Below are 19,409 nucleotides of genomic sequence, written 5' to 3' on the forward strand. Positions count from 1 at the left end.
CATTCCCAGGTGTTGACCAAACTCATAGGGTAGCATCCATTCCCAGGTGTTGACCAAACTCATAGTGTAGCATCCATTCCCAGGTGTTGACCGAACTCATAGGGTAGCATCCATTGCCAGGTGTATACCGAACTCATAGGGTAGCATCCATTCCCAGGTGTTGACTGAACTCATAGGGTGGCATCCATTCCCAGGTGTTGACCGAACTAATAGGGTAGCATCCATTCCCAGGTGTTGACCTACATGTAACTCATAGGGTAGCATCCATTCCCAGGTGTTGATCTACATGTAACTCATAGGGTAGCATCCATTCCCAGGCGTTGACCTACATGTAACTCATAGGGTAGCATCCATTCCCAGGTGTTGACCGAACTCATAGGGTAGCATCCATTCCCAGGTGTTGACCAAACTCATAGGGTAGCATCCATTCCCAGGTGTTGACCGAACTCATAGGGTAGCATCCATTCCCAAGTGTTGACCAAACTCATAGGGTAGCATCCATTCCCAGGTGTTGACTGAACTCATAGGGTAGCATCCATTCCCAGGTGTTGACCGAACTCATAGGGTAGCATCCATTCCCAGGTGTTGACCGAACTCATAGGGTAGCATCCAGGGTTGTCATTATTAACCGATTGCCGATCGAATTCATCGGTTAAAATCGCCAGAAAATCGGTTGTTTTTCCTGAATCTTTAAAATTGCTATCGGAAGTTGTGATCACGCAAACCGACACTAATTGACGAGGAATAACCGTGGTATAGTAGAGCGACGCCCATTCAGTCAGTACATTAACTCCGCCTAAGAACTACTGTTTTCAATGAATTTCTCAGCGAGTGCCCAATATTAATTTTTCCAGCTGTCAATCAAATTCTTCTTGGTAAGCACGTCAACCAATCAGCGCTCAGGCAGCCGAATACACGCCGACCCCACGTGAAATTGTATCAAATAGCTGTACATTTCACAGATTATTACTGACCGTATCTCAACGAATGTAGCAATGTAGAGCGTAATTAATTAGTTTTTTTAGTTAGAGAAAAGGTTTCCACATATTAAAAAATGCTCTTCGATTTTCTACCAAAATAAAATATATTAGCGACCTCTGCGTAACGAAGTTGTTATTTAGCATCTAAATATTCTAAATATTAAGTCCACGCTTTCCCCGATGAAGAATGACGTGATGTTATACATGAAGTCTCATTTTGGCATGATTTTCATCTGTGCATGAAAAACACGAGAAATGTGTCTCTGTTGCTAGAATTTTCTTAATTTTCCGTGAATAATGAAATCTGGAAATGATTTCGAATAACACATTTAATTATACGCATTTGAAAATACTTCAATTAAATAATGTATTTTGTTATACAAATGGGCATAACACATAATGTAATAAGTAGGTTAATAACGTGTTTTGAGATTGCCATACTATGCATATTTATAGGTCTACATGCCTGAATGACCTGACAAGTTATATCACAATCCGGAATGAAAAGTTCTTGGTAAAATTTAAAAGAAGGCGCGTCTTTATTCTCAGAATTTCACTTTCGCAAACTTTTCTGAAAGGAGGTACATGTAACAGTTTAGTCGTCGATTTGTCGTAATTACTAAATATAAACAATTTTCAATGCTCTCAAATCGCGTCACGTGATTCACGCATGTTAAATGGGAATTCCCCAATCCCACAATTCAATTTGTATATGCACTTGCGTTAAATGGCAAACGACATTCATCGTCAATATTTGCCGTTATTTGGTTTTGAAAAAAAAAATCGTAATTATACTGGATTATCGAGTAATGGATAGAATTGGAACATGCAAAGATCTATCAATATAATATGTTTTTACATTGTACAGTTTACTAAACATGTGAAAATCTTAAAATTTTCTATTCTTTTTAGACCTCATTTTAACTTTTTATGCTCTGAGAATAGCAGTATTTTGTCCCTAAAATGTGTCTAGAATTCGTTTTCGGTCTGGGGGCTTTGCCCCCCTGACCACCTTACCAGGGCCTTGCCCTGGACCTACAAGGGGGCCTAGACCTTGACCCCCGGCCAAATCGGTTACTTTTCCAAAATAATCCTTTGTTTACAATCATAATGACAACCCTGAGCATCCATTCCCAGGTATTGACCGAACTCATAGGGTAGCATCCATTCCCAGGTGTTGGCCTAACTCATAGGGTAGCATCCATTCCCAGGTGTTTACCGAACTCATAGGGTAGCATCCATTCCCAGGTGTTGACCGAACTCATAGGGTAGCATCCAATCCCAGGTGTTGGCCTAACTCATAGAGTAGCATCCATTCCCAGGTGTTTACCGAACTCATAGGGTAGCATCCATTCCCAGGTGTTGACTGAACTCATAGGGTAGCATCCATTCCCAGGTGTTAACCGAACTCATAGGGTAGCATCCATTCCCAGGTGTTGACCGAACTCATAGGGTAGCATCCATTCCCAGGTGTTGACCTATCTCATAGGGTAGCATCCATTCCCAGGTGTTGTCCGAACTCATAGGGTGGCATCCATTCCCAGGTGTTAACTGAACTCATAGGGTAGCATCCATTCCCAGGTATTGACCGAACTCATAGGGTAGCATCCATTCCCAGGTGTTGACCAAACTCATAGGGTAGCATCCATTCCCAGGTGTTGACCGAACTCATAGGGTAGCATCCATTCCCAGGTGTTGACCGAACTCATAGGGTAGCATCCATCAATTCCATGTGGGTAAAGTGTCATCCCAAATTATCCTGTGAAGTCTGCACAGGTTCATCAGGAACAACACTATCAACCTTAAATATCATTAACCTTGTGGATGCTGCAGGAGCTGTTTGTGAATGACTGCCTCAGTCAGCTGTGGAATGAGCTGGTCAAGGATGGTGAGATCGCCATGGGAACCAACCACGGTCTCTACAACTCTGCAGGAGTCCTCGCTAAGAAAGGTAGTGAAAACGCTGACAGCAATCTCATTTTTTTTTTCACTTTGCAAGCAATTTCAATGTACCACATAAAGAAAAAGTTCATCTTAGACCAAAACCGAAGTTTTTTCCATACAAATCTAAAATAATGAATATTTTAGGTGGGTAAGCCAAACCTTTTTTTCCAATGATTATTTTGAACATTTGCTGTTTCGATACATAACTACATCCAGATCTCCGTGAGACAGTTACTCTTATTTTAGGTTTCTCCGGCAGTCTCGACATGCAACCATTTGGCTCAACATTTGTAAAAATGGATGCTTTTCTATAAAAGTTTACTATCAAATTTGCATTGAAAGATCAGTTTGGCCAAAACTTACATTAACTGATTCCTTTATTGCCTAATTATACCAATTTTTGCTTGCCGCGTGTCCATGTGTTTTATCTTACATCCACTTGGCTATGTGGTTTTTTTTGCCACATGTTCATGCTTTTGTGCTTGTATCTTTTCTGAGAACATAGTGGTCATGGAGAAATTTAAGAACAATTATTGTCAGTCGTCTGTTAGTGCGTGTGTGAAGTGCATAATTATGTGAAGCATGTTTTAACGTTTTCTTATTATTGCTTCTCTTCTTTAACTCCATGACAGATTTTAACAAGCCTTGGATGACTCTTTCAAAGTTCAATTTGGAAAATCGTTTTAATATGTAAGTGACGAGTCTATAATAAAATACAGTCTATAGTAAATACTTAAAATCTCTTCTTTGAAACCCCAAAGGTAAATGTTTGAATAATTGTTGTGTAACATTGTATAGTTTTCCTTTACAAAGTTTGCTTGTTTGCCTGAAAACATAGTGTTCAAGAGTCACTTTAAGGATACTGGGTTGTCAGTTGTATGTCCTGTGTGCCTTAGTTTTTAGCTTGGCTGTTTTCTGAGAAACCTGAGGTATTGTCATAGCCAGCTCTTCGTGTTGTCTGCGTCATGCTAAAACCTTAACATTTTGTTAAGGTTTTAAACATTGGCTGTAAAATTAATGTGCTTCAACCTACAACTTTGAAACTTCATATATAGCTGCACCTTGATGAGTTCTACATGCCACACCTATTTTGGGGTCACTAGGTAAAAGGTCAAGGTCACTGTGACCTTAAAAAAGAAAAAATTCTGACAATCTTTCATTTATTCAAAAATGCACCCGCAGCCGAGCGTGGCATCCGTTGTGAGGTGCTCTTGTTTCTTCCAACAACATCCTTCTGAACAACTGGGCAGATTTTTAAGAAACTTAACCGTACTTGGGTGTTTCTCTGTCAAACTTGTTCAATCGTTCTGGACAGTTGCATGTGTAAGTCACCGAAGCAAAAAAGAAATTTCTAAAATGAGAACTTAAAAAATCTTTTCTGACAACACAAGGGGAAGGAATTTAATATTAGGGGTATATAGTCAACTAGTGTTTTTTAGCTCACCTGAGCACAACATGCTCATGGTGAGCTATTGTGATCGCTTTTTGTCCGTCGTTCGTTGTGCGGCATCAACATTTGCCTTGTTAACTCTCTAGAGGCCACATTTATTGTCCAATCTTCATGAAATTTGGTCAGAAGATTGGTTTTAATTATATCTTGGATAAGTTTGAAAATCGTACCGTTTGCTTGAAAACATGGCTGCCAAGGGGCGGGGCATTTTTCCTTATATCGCTATATATGGCTATAGTAAAATCTTGTTAACACTCTAGAGGCCACATTTATTGTCTGATCTTCATTCAACTTGGTCAGAAGATTCAACCCAATAATATCATGGACGAGTTCGAAAATGATGCCAGTTGGTTGAAAAACATGGCCGCCAGGGGGCGGGGCATTTTTCCTTATATGGCTATAGTAAAACCTTGTTAACACTCTAGAGGCCACATTTATTTTCCGATCTTCATGAAACTTGCTTAGCAGATTTGTCCCACTGATATCTTGGATGAGTTAAAAAATGGTAACCTTTGCTTGAAAAACATGGCTGCCAAGGGGCAGGGCATTTTTCCTTATATGGCTATAGTAAAATCTTGTTAACACTCTAGAGGCCACATTTACTGTCCGATCTTCATGAAACTTGGTCAGAAGATTCATCCCGATAATATCTTGGACGAGTTCAAAAATGTTGTTTATAATTGTTTATAAATGTTTCTAATACTGTCTCAGGCCATTTCAATTCTGTGTCATAACAAAAATTCTAGATAAAATCCATAGTTATTACACAAACATTATTAAGTCTGCACATTATATTTGGTATGGTCAGGTGAGCAACCTAGAGAAAATCAATCCTGACGTTACTAATATCCTGTGTATTACACCATCCATGGTATAGATAAAAATATGAAATGCTTGAAATGAAACAAGTCATTTAAATACATACACATGTGGACTTATTTGTATTCATTGAAATATAATTTACTTGCCCCAGATTTCCATAAAACGGTTTGTTCATGCTGCATTCAATCTAAATTTAAATTCACATCACTTAACAAGATTAATAATCTTGACTTGGTCACATCAGTTACATCTTGACTGAACGTAATTAACATCAAATCGTTGCAAGATCTTTTAAATCAAATCTTTACATCAAATCTTATAAAACTGCATTTAGGAGTGAATTGAAAGGTTTATTAAAATGTCTGGCCGGGTAGTCAAATATCGCAACAATTTAACTAAATATATGGGTTTTTTTACCGGAAAAATGATTTTCCATTTCCTTGAAGAACATTCTAAAGCCACAAGAAACGGGAAACAATATTTCAGGTCGCAGTTTTCACTTATGTTTTCTACACTTGATTATATTTGTTAAATAAACTTTTACATAGAAAGCAAGAATGTTGAATTATAGAGATTCGACAGAAATCTGTCCATAATTGATTTTTGGTAAAACAATAAATAAATCTGTTCAAATTTAAACTAGAAACCCTTACTGAAAAAAGTTTTGTAATCGTTAACGGGGAATTTTCTGGGTTATTTAAAAAAATATGTACTTTAATTATTGCTATTATGTATAAATAATTTAAGTGTTCATAAATTATAAAACATTATTAAAATTACAAATAAAGGTTTCTTATAAAAGTTGTATACTTTTGCGAAAGGCTTGATAATGGATCCAAATATTTTTTATTCAAGCAGAAAGTTAAAAAATAAATCTCTGCAAAAAAGAACATAATTATGATCCTTTATTTACAATAAGTTGAATTTTTACAAAGTGTGCATAATCCATTGTAATGAAATGCTTAGAATGCAAATATTATTAGTTATATGAGGAGCAATACTTAGGATCTTTTAATCTTATTCATGATATTTAAAAGGATATTTAATGTTTCATGGAGTGGATCTTTTAATCTTATTCATGATATTTAAAAGGATATTTAATGTTTCATGGAGTGGATCTTTTAATCTTATTCATGATATTTAAAAGGATATTTAATGTTTCATGGAGTGGATCTTTTAATCTTATTCATGATATTTAAAAGGATATTTAATGTTTCATGGAGTGGATCTTTTAATCTTATTCATGATATTTAAAAGGATATTTAATGTTTCATGGAGTGGATCTTTTAATCTTATTCATGATATTTAAAAGGATATTTAATGTTTCATGGAGTGGATCTTTTAATCTTATTCATGATATTTAAAAGGATATTTAATGTTTCATGGAGTGGATCTTTTAATCTTATTCATGATATTTAAAAGGATATTTAATGTTTCATGGAGTGGATCTTTTAATCTTATTCATGATATTTAAAAGGATATTTAATGTTTCATGGAGTGGATCTTTTAATCTTATTCATGGTATTTAAAAGGATATTTAATGTTTCATGGAGTGGATCTTTTAATCTTATTCGTGATATTTAAAAGGATATTTAATGTTTCATGGAGTGGATCTTTTAATCTTATTCATGATATTTAAAAGGATATTTAATGTTTCATGGAGTGGATCTTTTAATCTTATTCATGATATTTAAAAGGATATTTAATGTTTCATGGAGTGGATCTTTTAATCTTATTCATGATATTTAAAAGGATATTTAATGTTTCATGGAGTGGATCTTTTAATCTTATTCATGATATTTAAAAGGATATTTAATGTTTCATGGAGTGGATCTTTTAATCTTATTCATGATATTTAAAAGGATATTTAATGTTTCATGGAGTGGATCTTTTAATCTTATTCATGATATTTAAAAGGATATTTAATGTTTCATGGAGTGGATCTTTTAATCTTATTCATGATATTTAAAAGGATATTTAATGTTTCATGGAGTGGATCTTTTAATCTTATTCATGATATTTAAAAGGATATTTAATGTTTCATGGAGTGGATCTTTTAATCTTATTCATGATATTTAAAAGGATATTTAATGTTTCATGGAGTGGATCTTTTAATCTTATTCATGATATTTAAAAGGATATTTAATGTTTCATGGAGTGGATCTTTTAATCTTATTCATGATATTTAAAAGGATATTTAATGTTTCATGGAGTGGATCTTTTAATCTTATTCATGATATTTAAAAGGATATTTAATGTTTCATGGAGTGGATCTTTTAATCTTATTCATGATATTTAAAAGGATATTTAATGTTTCATGGAGTGGATCTTTTAATCTTATTCATGATATTTAAAAGGATATTTAATGTTTCATGGAGTGGATCTTTTAATCTTATTCATGATATTTAAAAGGATATTTAATGTTTCATGGAGTGGATCTTTTAATCTTATTCATGATATTTAAAAGGATATTTAATGTTTCATGGAGTGGATCTTTTAATCTTATTCATGATATTTAAAAGGATATTTAATGTTTCATGGAGTGGATCTTTTAATCTTATTCATGATATTTAAAAGGATATTTAATGTTTCATGGAGTGGATCTTTTAATCTGATTTATGATATTTAAAAGGATATTTAATGTTTCATGGAGTGGATCTTTTAATCTTATTCATGATATTTAAAAGGATATTTAATGTTTCATGGAATAACTTTCTCATGTGTTTATGATCATCCACTAAGGAACTTGGCTATAATTTGCATGATTATTTTGTATCAAATGTTCAGCAATGCCTTTTTTTGGTGTTGATTTGATTGAAAATAGTATATACCGTCTTTATTATAATATATGCGCTTGGGCGCAATGCAAATCACAACGGGGGCGCGTTTATTTCACCCTTCTTTAGGTATAATATGAGCAAACACCTAAAATGTGTTTAACGGTATTTGCAAAAAGTTCCAAGTTTATTGAGCAATCGTAAACATATCACAATTTTACCAGAATACTACACCCTATTATCATGCGAGATGAAAGGGCCATTGTCGATATGACCCGTGGTGAGAACTGTAACAGTACGCGTGGCCTAGATAGCAACAGTGTTAATTGGTGAAGGTTTATGGTTACGGTAGATACCTTATAAACCAGACCAAAATATTTTCTGATTGAATTGGATCTAGCAATAAAATAAATCAGTAGAAGATATGCAGATAAAAAGGATTGTGTTCATACATGTACATATAACGCACATCAAGAGGCGTCACTAAAATTTGAACTTTGAAGCGGCGGAGGAATGTCCCTACTGTCAACAACTATAGCTCCCCACTGTCAACAACTATAGCAACAAAATTAATAGATCCTAAATTTAATTTTTACTACATGTAAATTATGCCCTGCATTGTGTCTAAATGAAATGACGTAGCAATCTACCCGATATGTATAAAATGTAAGCCCTGTGCTACAGCCCAGCGTACCGCATATTGAACAACTTGCTGTGTAAAAAAAAATATCGTAACATGAATTTGACATATAAAACTGAAAACACCGATACAATAATAAATTCGACTGCATGTTGGAGTTTAATCCTAACATCAATATGTTCCAAATATATTTTATTATTATTATAATTAAAGTTTTATTTGTATACGGTTCTTGCCAATTAACTTGTTGAGAAAAAAAGAAGAATTTTCCATCAATAAAATGCTATTACTTTACCCCTTAGCAGCCAAGAAATGTGGGCACTATTACTTTGATCACTCCTTCATTTTATTATAGGATAGGGGCGCGTTTATTAGGGCGGGAGCGTTTATTAGGATAAAGATGGTAGTCAATTGAACATGTATTTACTAAATACAATAACCATATATTATTATTTGACGATTTTATAAATTCACAAATAAAATGTAAAATATCTTCTTGTTTTGTAAATCACAGTGAACTGCAATATTGTGGTACAATTATTATTTTATGATATTTTATAAAATATAGCTTTTTCCTGTGAAATCTCTTTAGACGTGATACCTTACATAACACCGAGTTAATCTCAACATCAGAGGAAAGTTATGTCTCTTGTTCTAGTTATTACCTACCCTCAAGAAAACAAACTGACTGATCTTTTTCCAACTTTAATTAGACAATTTATTTGTTGCAACAGTTGTTGTTACAGGTAAAAAAGAAAGAGTAATATTAATTATTGTGTAAATGAGCAAAAAGGGACTAATTATTTAATGTGGGATAGAAAGTATTGGCAATGAACGAGAAACATTGTGTGATTACCGTTAACTCTGATAATAATGGTTCACTAAGAGTTCATTATTTACTCCTACTGAGGGACCTACTGTTTTGATGAGGTTAAGGGCTTTAAAATAAATTCTTCCTAATTATCAAGGGAAAAACAGGGACCAGGGTCAGTGTTACTATGGCATTTGAATGTTCTGTAAGTATATGACTAGGAAGGGGAAATGCTTCCCATTTGGGATACAGGGTTGGGGCTGTTGTGGTACTGCAGTATGCTGGGATACAGGGTTGGGCTGTACATCAGTATCACTATTACAGGCCATGTACTTGTGTTAGGATAATGGCTGATGATTGAAGGCTGCACTTGGCAGACCTGTGTTAGTGTGTGTTTGTGAATAAATGAAGGGAATCCTTCTGAAACCCTTACACTCTGGATTTGTTGTGAGTTATTTTGCATTTATAGAAGGAATTTATTTCCATCGGAATGGTAATAATTATTGTATGAAAATAAGAAATATGCATGTTTAAATCATCAAGAGGTCTTTTGCTTAGCATTTGCTCAGTGGGAGTTTTACAGGTTTGATGCAGATGAGTGTGGACATACAGAAAGTTAATGATAATATTATTTTTCTCAAGTGCATATGCCCTCTTTGTGAATGATGTAATTACATGTAGATTGAAAAGCTAAGCTGAAACCATGCAACATCAGAGAAAACTGACATGCTGACTATATACATCTGTGAAAATGGATCAACATCTATAATGTTTGTTAACAAATACACAGATACAATGATATTACAATGAGTGGAATAGCTGGTAAGCTTCAAAAGTCAACATGGAGTTAAGTGAAAGACACATGCAGATTACGGATTTTAAAACCAGAGTTTTTGAATTATTGGAATACATATGTCTGTGTGGCATTCTTGAAATACAGTACACTCCACGCGTTTTCCCCAAAAAACGCGCTCCCTCCGTTTTTCTGCTAGCGAGTGTTCACGCGGCGTTGGAAGAGCGAGGTGAACTCGATAAAACGCTCGGCGTTACGCCGCGTTCGCTAATTCCCGCGGCGTGTATTATTTTAGGCTAGTCGGTAAATGCAGACACCTTCCGTTCTTATCAGTGATCGCCGCGCAACGCCGCGTTAGCAGTGTGCTACTGGGCATGCCAAAAAATAAAAACATTGTTATAATAAATTGTTTAAATACTGTAGTACATGTATAAAAAGATAATTGTATAGAAAATTAATACGTATAAAAATTATGTTTTTTAATTCACAGGTACGTCTACAATATGAATTAGTCTAATATAATACATTTGACAATTTAATATTTAAATCATAACACATACGACACAAGAATAAATGTTCCGTAAAATTTCCAAATGAGAATAATAATTAGTAATCCGAAACACACTACGATTTTTAATTGTTAACACGACGTTTACAAATGCTTCCAATATACAGTCATGTATATTTCCCGACAAAAGCGCGCGAAAATTATGCTGCAATGTACAAGGTCAAGGTACAATGTATACTCCTGCAAAGCGTGCGTGTATTGATTTTTTTTATACAAACTTTGTAGCGCAGAGAACATTGTTGATTTCGGTTAAAAGTTTCTTTGGTATTTATTAACGAAATTATATCGCGAATAAGTTGATATTTCCTCTAAAATAATTTCAAATCGAACACGCCGAATCTTTATCGTTACGGTATTTTAGTAGAGTAATTATTTTAACACTAATTGTACTGTAAACTGATTACAGAAGACATCTGGGCGGAACTGGATTTTAAGTGTTTGACGTTATGAAAACACGCAAAGCTTGTCTACTGACCTATTGTGTAGACTGCTGTATTCGGTGTTTTGACAAAAGGGATTAAGATGTGTGAATGTCACTCTGCCGATTTGGTCCATAATTACTGGTAAACATTGTTTAGAATGTCGACGCAACAAGAATACAACTGTGAATATTAAATGCAATTATCAACTCAATAGTTACCACCTTTTAGCAATCAATGGAATAACCTACAAACAAAGAGAAAATCAATGCATTAGCGAGCAGAGAATAGACTTTGTTCCGACAATTAAAACCATTCCTTATGCATTCGTTGAACGTGTTTACTTGAGTAAGTTATGCCTTTAGACAGGAAGCGGCTTTTCTTTGATTACGTCAAACTGTCAATTCACACAGATTTGCGAGATTTTTAGGGTCCTTGGTCATTTGTATACATGTTCATTATAGAAAATCACCTGCTAACATGAAAACTTTGGATTAAATTATCAAAATAAAAACAATGTTGCAAACTGTGTTTATATTAATTGGTAAGTATTAGTTAAAAGACGACGTTTTGTGTGTCGTTAATCAACGAGTTTTCTATACAACCACAACTACTTCTACAACCACGTCAGGATCGATCTATCTTGGTTGTTTTTTTTAATTGTAAATATTATACTACATGTACATGTATGTACTTGTAATAGATGTAATTTTATTTGAAAATCAGGAAGTCAAACAAAATTAAATTGATCGTTATCTCGTAAAACGCGGAGTTTTCCCCGCGTTGCCAACGCCGAGGGCCGCCGCGTCGGTTTATCAGTTTTTCCGATCGTTAACCGCCGCGTCCAAAATCATGCAAACGCCGCGTATAGCGGGATTTTCTTAATCTCCCTCCAGGTCGAAACCCGCGGAGTATGGAGGGAAATTGGGGAAAACGCGTGGAGTGTACTGTACATGCTTATCTCTGTCTCCAAAGTCTATACCAGGTATTATAAAAGTATTTATTTACGAGACATTTCTAAGAATAAATCTACATACACACATGTACATATTTATTTATGCAATAATTAATTTAATAATAATCCCAATACAAAGTAAATTGGTTGTACAGGAATGACCATGGGCATCTGGCCACACCCAGAAGGTCAGACAGTTTATATAGCAAAATAACTTGACACATCTTTTTTCTGGCTACAAGGCCGAATGGTTGAATGTTTGGCATGTAACATAATATTGAAATTCTCGATTTACTTTGAATACAAATAATGCTGCTGGGGTCAAATTTGCACGCCCATGGGTCCAATTTGTCATTAATGTACTTTACCATTTATAAAACACAACCATATATTAAGTGCATCCAATTTCAATGCTAAGATGGAGAAAAAAAAAATATATATCAAAAGAGCTGGTTATTAGACCGAAACTCAGATGACATTTTACAATTGCAAAATCTGTTGATCACTTCACTGAAACGTTGATCAGTGTGATGACTGTTATTTGGTATTCAAAATTTGCAGCGGTTTCAGCTCACCTGAGCACCAAGTGCCCTTAGGGAGCTTTAAGTATTTTAGCATCATGCAGTTCATATGTTTATGCATGTGAGCGTCTGTCTGTTAACTTTTTATGCCTCTTGTAGGGTGGCATATAGCTGTTGAACTGTCCGTCAGTCTGTGCATCTGTCCGAAAACTTTTATATTGCCCATAACTTTTTCAATATTGAAGATAGCAACTTGATATTTGGAATGCATGTGTATCTCATGGAGCTGCACATTTTGAGTGGTGAAAGGTCAAGGTCATCCTTCCAGGTTAAAGGTCAAATATATGGCTCAAAGCAGCGCAGTATAGGGCATTGTGTTTCTGACAAACACATCTCTTGTTTTTCTATGACTATTCTGCCTGAACTGCAGGGCAGATTTTAATCAAACGTCCCATGAATGATCCTTGGCTGATCCCTCTCTCAAAGTTTTTAATCATTCCGATCCATTGTAAATGTAGATCACAGTTGTATAAAAAAAAAATTACATATGAAAACTTTTACAATAGTATTCTCTGAAACCATAAAGATCAGGGCTTCATTATTTGATGTGAGAACAACATTGTCTTGCAACTGATTTACAAATGGAAACAGGAAGTGCTGTATAATAAAATTGTTTAATTATGTTGTGTTAATTATGTGAGCAATTGTGACCAATTCCTTATTTCATCATATATTTTCTTACATATGTCAGTGTTGGTTTTTAATATCCCAAAAGAACAGAGTGTTTTAAGACGATATTTGGAACATAAGTACTAGTCATGTTGCATGGTCATAAAGATGTAGATCCACAGTGTTCCTGTGTGTGCAATAATTACCGAGACAAGCTCTCTTGTCGACCAACATTAGCAGACAGTATTTGTTCAGACTGCTGCTATATCTTCCACCTAAGTGTCAAATTCAATTACTAAGGTATACTGTAGATCCTTCATTCTGCCACTTTTCCATGAAGAATACATGCATTATTTCCGGACTGGTGTTTAATTATTGTAGTTTTTTATCGAAACAATATTTTCCAAAGGGAATGGATTTGCCAATGTTGGCAGGCAACCCTCTTGTAGTATTCCTTTGTTTTTTATTCCACCACTTCCAGAGTGGACAGGTGTTTTACAAATGTAGATTTTGCCTTGTCTATCCATCCCGTCAATATTTGTGCCACATGCAACTAAAAAAGTATCCCATTTAAAGTGATGTAACTTTGTAAACATATAAACCAGCAAGTGATCTTGAGCAGGGTGTTGATCATAGCCCTTTGGTTTGCACTGCATTTTGATATAGTGACATAGAATTTTAGTCTGAAACTCTCTCAACATTTTGAAAGGCAACCTTTTACTGAGTTAATCCTGGATTGCTAAGGATTCTATTTTTTTGGATTTATTTTTTTCAAAGGAGAATCAGTAGCAATACAGCAAGTTTTTGTATAACTTCGCCAATTTGCACTTTGGGTTTTAAACCTATATATTTTAACTCTATTACATATACTGGTAAAGCCTTAGGCTTATTTGAAGCGCTCTCAAGTTCATTTTCTGGTACCAGAACCAGTACTTGGTGTCTCTGGGGGAGATCAAAAGAACGCCTCATTGTGTGGCTGGAAGCCGTGACCACCTGGTTGCTTGGCGGACAGCATATCCACAACAACACAGCGACCAGTTTACACTTGTTCAAAGAAGTACAAAAAACACTGATAATATATAATCATTAAACCATTTCTGACAGATAACTCTTAGGGTTTGCACAGACTTTGAAAAGCGCATGAAGATTTCCCTTTAACAGCACTTCTAAAATGAACAATCTCAGGTGCTTAGCAACACTGTTTTTAACCAAAGTCTTTAACATAGCATAGAAAGGGTTTTAATGGGGGAAAATGAAATGCAAAATAAAAAAAATATATTAATGTATACAATTATGAAATTTCTAATGGAATATATTTATGAAAACAAGTTAGCCAATAGCGATGATGTTTTACGGCCCCGTTGAGCCAAGGAATCCCAAATTTAATAGTATGTTGTGGATTATACTTCACAAGGTTTGCATGCCTTCTGCCAAAATACTGAATTAGTATGGCACACAGACAAAGGCAGGTCAATTATTCACTCAAAAAAAAGTTTATACATGTTGCAGACAATCTATATTAAACTTCTCTCGTCAACTGTTCGTTGTAATTAAATACGAACAGTGTCATTGTGTTACCCGACATTTTTAGTGTTTTTTATAGGAAAACTTTAAAGTGCTTGAATTTTGTATGTTTATCTGAAATACCCCTCCAACAATTAATTGTGTAATGTACTTCTGAAAAAATCAAACATGTATCGCCAATTTTTACATTTGACTGGATTAAGCTAAATTGTGGAGGAATTGGTAGAATTTGGGAATGTGGCAAAATTCAATGATTATAACACATGGTTTATTATTACATTACCTTGAGGTATGGTGTGAACATTGTTTTTCTGGGACACATTTTTAATGTTTTGAATCGGAAAACTTTAAAGTGCTTAGAAAAGCATATTGGCTTTAAAAAATGCTTCAAATGTGATTGAATTGTGTCCGGCAATTTCGTTATGCACATTCAGTTTACAAGCAAACCATAACAAAACAAACAAAACCAAATGTCCTGCAATTTTTTTTTAAACTATTGCTAAAAATATACACATGCTTTTTAAACAAACTGTAGAGATCTAATTTGCAGGAAGTTGTGTTATGTTACACACACAAATGATAAGTATTGAGCAAAAATTGTAAGTCATTTTGTCTAATGCATTAAATACTATTTAAAACATTAAAAACAATCAACACTACGGAGATTATTTATCATTGTCTCTTATATTGGCTGTGTAATCCTGCAATGGGTAATTTTAATATAGGACAAGACTATCTTCCCATCGACTTTAGCGTGGACAAGTACAATGTCGTAATGTAAATAAGGAAAAACTTAATTACAACATAACCTTGTATAATATTCTTATATTTTGAATAAAAACTATGTTTAATAAATTATTTAATGAAACAAATGGTCATGAAGGCCTTGAATGAAAACATTATTTTGGTTATAACAATTAGTGCCTATTGCTTGCATGCAGAACAGAATTTCACAATGAACTTGTCCAAGGAAAAGTCAACTGATATTTTTTCAACCCTGTCTTGGTGCAAATGCATAGAGACAAGTGGCCCTGCCAAACAACTGTTTGTAGTAGGAAATATAATTACACAATGTTGTTGTACACTTTCTGTGATGTAAAACAACATTTATGTTGGCATCAACGACTGCATTAGAGTTATTTCTTGGCTTACATTTAGAAGCACGCTTACCTACCAAGAAAAAATGTTTTCTCTGAGGATCAATTGAGGCTAATAAGGGTAATTAAAATGTCCACAATAATGTTTTCTTTGGAGAAAAAGAACAAAGGTTAATAAGGTAATAATGTCAATTGTAATTATGTTGAGTGCCTATCGTTTATGATAAAGCCAACAACCAACATGTTATCTGAAATGTATTGTAGTCACAAGTTATATTCTATGTTGCGTATGAAATTTCAGTAATTTTACTGTGGAATAGGACAAAATGTTGTTTTTTAAAGTCTCTTTATCCTTCGTACCCTCTAAACCCAAAAATATTGATAACTACATTTATTTCGGTACATTTCTTTTGCAAAAGGATAACTTGAACATCATTATTGGACCATAATTATTGAATATAGCTTAAGTTCAATTACCGTCCCAAAAGACTAACTCCTGAAAGGGATAGATTGTGGAATAACCAGCTATAATCTTAGGGTACAAACACAACTAGAAGATTAAAATTCCTTTTAAAATTACAAAGTTAACCAACCTTTATTATTTGAAAGCAACTATAATTTAAGAATAAAATGGGCTGGGTTGTTTGTATGGACGGATTAAATGATTTTTTTCACAACAGTTGTACCCTAAATTGGATTAATTCTTTACTTTTGAGTCAAACTTGGTATTAAATGCCTCTATTAACATCATTCTTGGTGAATGGTGTAGAACATTCTGTTAAGGACATTTTCAACTGTTAAGTATGCAATCCCTGTATATAGTCAAAAGCTGTCTAAGAATGGGTTGGTGAATGTAGGGCCAAAATTACAACCCTAAACTGCTGATGTGAACTGTCAGATGACATGCAAGATGTTGTGTGTGGTCACTTGCTACTATATGTTCAAAACCTCTACATCAGACACACTGTAAAGTACCATTTAGTGGTAAAAATCTTCATGGAGTCTGGTTTTGACATTATTGTTACAGAATAAAAACCATGATTACAGGTATCTATGTTCTGTTCTGGCAACATTCACTTAATACTACCACTAAGGCACACCATTTGATCCAATTCATAAACAAACTGATTAATTTATTTACTGCAACAAGAAAGCATAGGAGTTTATTTTACCTCGTCTTACTGCAACAAGAAAGCATAAGAGTTTGTTTTACCTTGATAATAAAAAGGGTTAAGCATTGTCTTTGAAACTGCCATGGATACATGTTTAGTATGATTGGCCCTCTTATTGTTCAGTGAATTACTCATGCTTTTTATGTTGCAGGTCATTATAAGATTGGCCTGTTAGTTTTGTATGCCCAATGACATGCTGTGCACACGTATTTATTCCTGCCATGTTGGAATGTTCAACAGTGATTACTTTAAAAAAATTGTTTCACACTGTTTTACCATTTTGTATTTTTATTTGTCCGATTAATTTGTGTGGAACTTGCAAGTTTGTTGCCAATTCATATCAAACTGTCAAATTAATAATTTTTTGCAAAGTGATTTCTTCTTGGTTTTGTATATACAGTTATTAAGATATGACCTTTGAAGGATATGACAACTTTGCACCATTACTTCAAATAACTGAATTTTCAACAGAATAAGTAGAAGTGAATTTCATCCCTTAGCAAATGTCAATTCTGATTAATTGTTACTTACATTATTTTTTAGCTCATCTATTTTTTTTGTTAATTATGAGCTATTGTCATCACCTTGGCGTTGGCATCGGCGTCCGGTTAAGTTTTGCGTTTAGGTCCACTTTTCTCAGAAAGTATCAATGCTATTGCATTCAAACTTGGTACACTTACTTACTATCATGAGGGGACTGGGCAGGCAAAGTTAGATAACTCTGGCATGCATTTTGACAGAATTATGTGCCCTTTTTATACTTAGAAAATTGAAAATTTTGGTTAAGTTTTGTGTTAAGGTCCATTTTATTCCTTAAGTACCAAAGCTATTGCTTTCATACTTGCAACACTTACTAACTATCATAAGGGGACTGTGCAGGCAAAGTAATGTAACTCTGACTGGCATTTTGACAGAATTATGTGCCCTTTTTATACTTAGAAAATTGAAAATTTTGTTAAGTTTTGTGTTTAGGTCCACTTTATTCCTACAGTATCAAAGCTATTGCTTTGATACTTGCAACACTTATTAACTATCATAAGGGGACTGTGCAGGCAAAGTTATGTAACTCTGACTGGCATTTGGACGGAATTATGGGCCCTTTATACTTAGAAAATTGAAAATTTTGTTAAGTTTTGTGTTTTGGTCCACTTTACCCCTAAACTATCATAGCTATTGCTTTCATACTTGGAACACTCGCAAACTATCATAAGGGTACAGTAAAAGGACAAGTTGCATAACTCTGGTTGTCATTTTTACCGAATTATGGCCCTTTTTTGACTTAGTAACTTTGAATATATGGTTAAATTTTGTGTTTCGATCCACTTTACTACTAAAGTATCAAGGCTATTGCTTTCAAACTTCAAATACTTTCATGCTATCAGGAGGTTACTGTACCTGGCAAGTTGAATTTTACCTTGACCTTTGAATGACCTTGACTTTCAAGGTCAAATTATTAAATTTTGCTAAAAGTGCCATAACTTCTTTATTTATTATTAGATTTGATTGATACTTTGACAAAACTACTCTTACCTGACATACCACCCCCGAATTCCCCACCCTATTTTTTTTTTTTAAGATCATCTCTCAAATGACCACCACACCCTCACACTATACTAAACCCCCACCCCCACCCCCCCCCACCCCACCCCCCATTTTTTTTTTTGAAATGGTTAAAAAACACAAATATTTATTATTTTATGTTTGAAATACCGTCCAACCATCGCACCCAAGAATACCCCCCACCCCCCTTCCTCCCCCCCCCTGAATTCACTCCCTCCCCCTAATTTTTTTTTTTTTTTAAGATCATCTCACAAATGACCACCACACCCTCACATTATACCCCCACCACCACCCCCCCCCCCCGATTTATTATTATTTTTTTGCATTTTTTTTTTGTATTTTTGGAAGATAATGTAATAAATGTCCATGCCCCCACACTGTACACCCCTCTTCACTCCACCCCCCCCCCCCCTCCTTTGTGATTGAAAATGAGAGTCCCTTCACCTTTAAAAAGAAAATAGATGAGCGGTCTGCACCCGCAAGGCGGTGTTCTTGTTTATGTTTTACATTGTGTTTATTATATATGTGTGAATTATGCCTGAATTGCTAATATTACTCAATCTCCATGAAATTTACCAAAATAACTTAATGTCCTTGAAATTTACTAAAATTACTAGTGTCCTTCATAATGACTTAAGTTTCTCAATGTTCTTGAAATTTAGTAAAATGAATCTGTAATGTACTTGAACATAACTAATATTAATTAA

General features: G+C 34.4%; 1 protein-coding gene across 4 annotated transcripts in view; it reads left to right on the forward strand.

Annotated features, from left to right (window-relative positions):
• The window catches only part of LOC127876751 (E3 ubiquitin-protein ligase HERC2-like), a 151,743-nt gene that overhangs the window by 17,092 nt on the left and 115,242 nt on the right, over nt 1-19,409 (forward strand). For all 4 annotated transcript variants that reach the window (XM_052422186.1, XM_052422185.1, XM_052422184.1 and 1 more), the window contains exon 3: nt 2,814-2,931. In XM_052422186.1, coding sequence (XP_052278146.1) covers nt 2,814-2,931 — 118 coding nt within the window. The remainder of the gene's footprint in view (nt 1-2,813; nt 2,932-19,409) is intronic.

The sequence above is a fragment of the Dreissena polymorpha genome, chromosome 4 (genome assembly GCF_020536995.1).
Source record: "Dreissena polymorpha isolate Duluth1 chromosome 4, UMN_Dpol_1.0, whole genome shotgun sequence".
NCBI lineage: Eukaryota > Metazoa > Mollusca > Bivalvia > Myida > Dreissenidae > Dreissena > Dreissena polymorpha.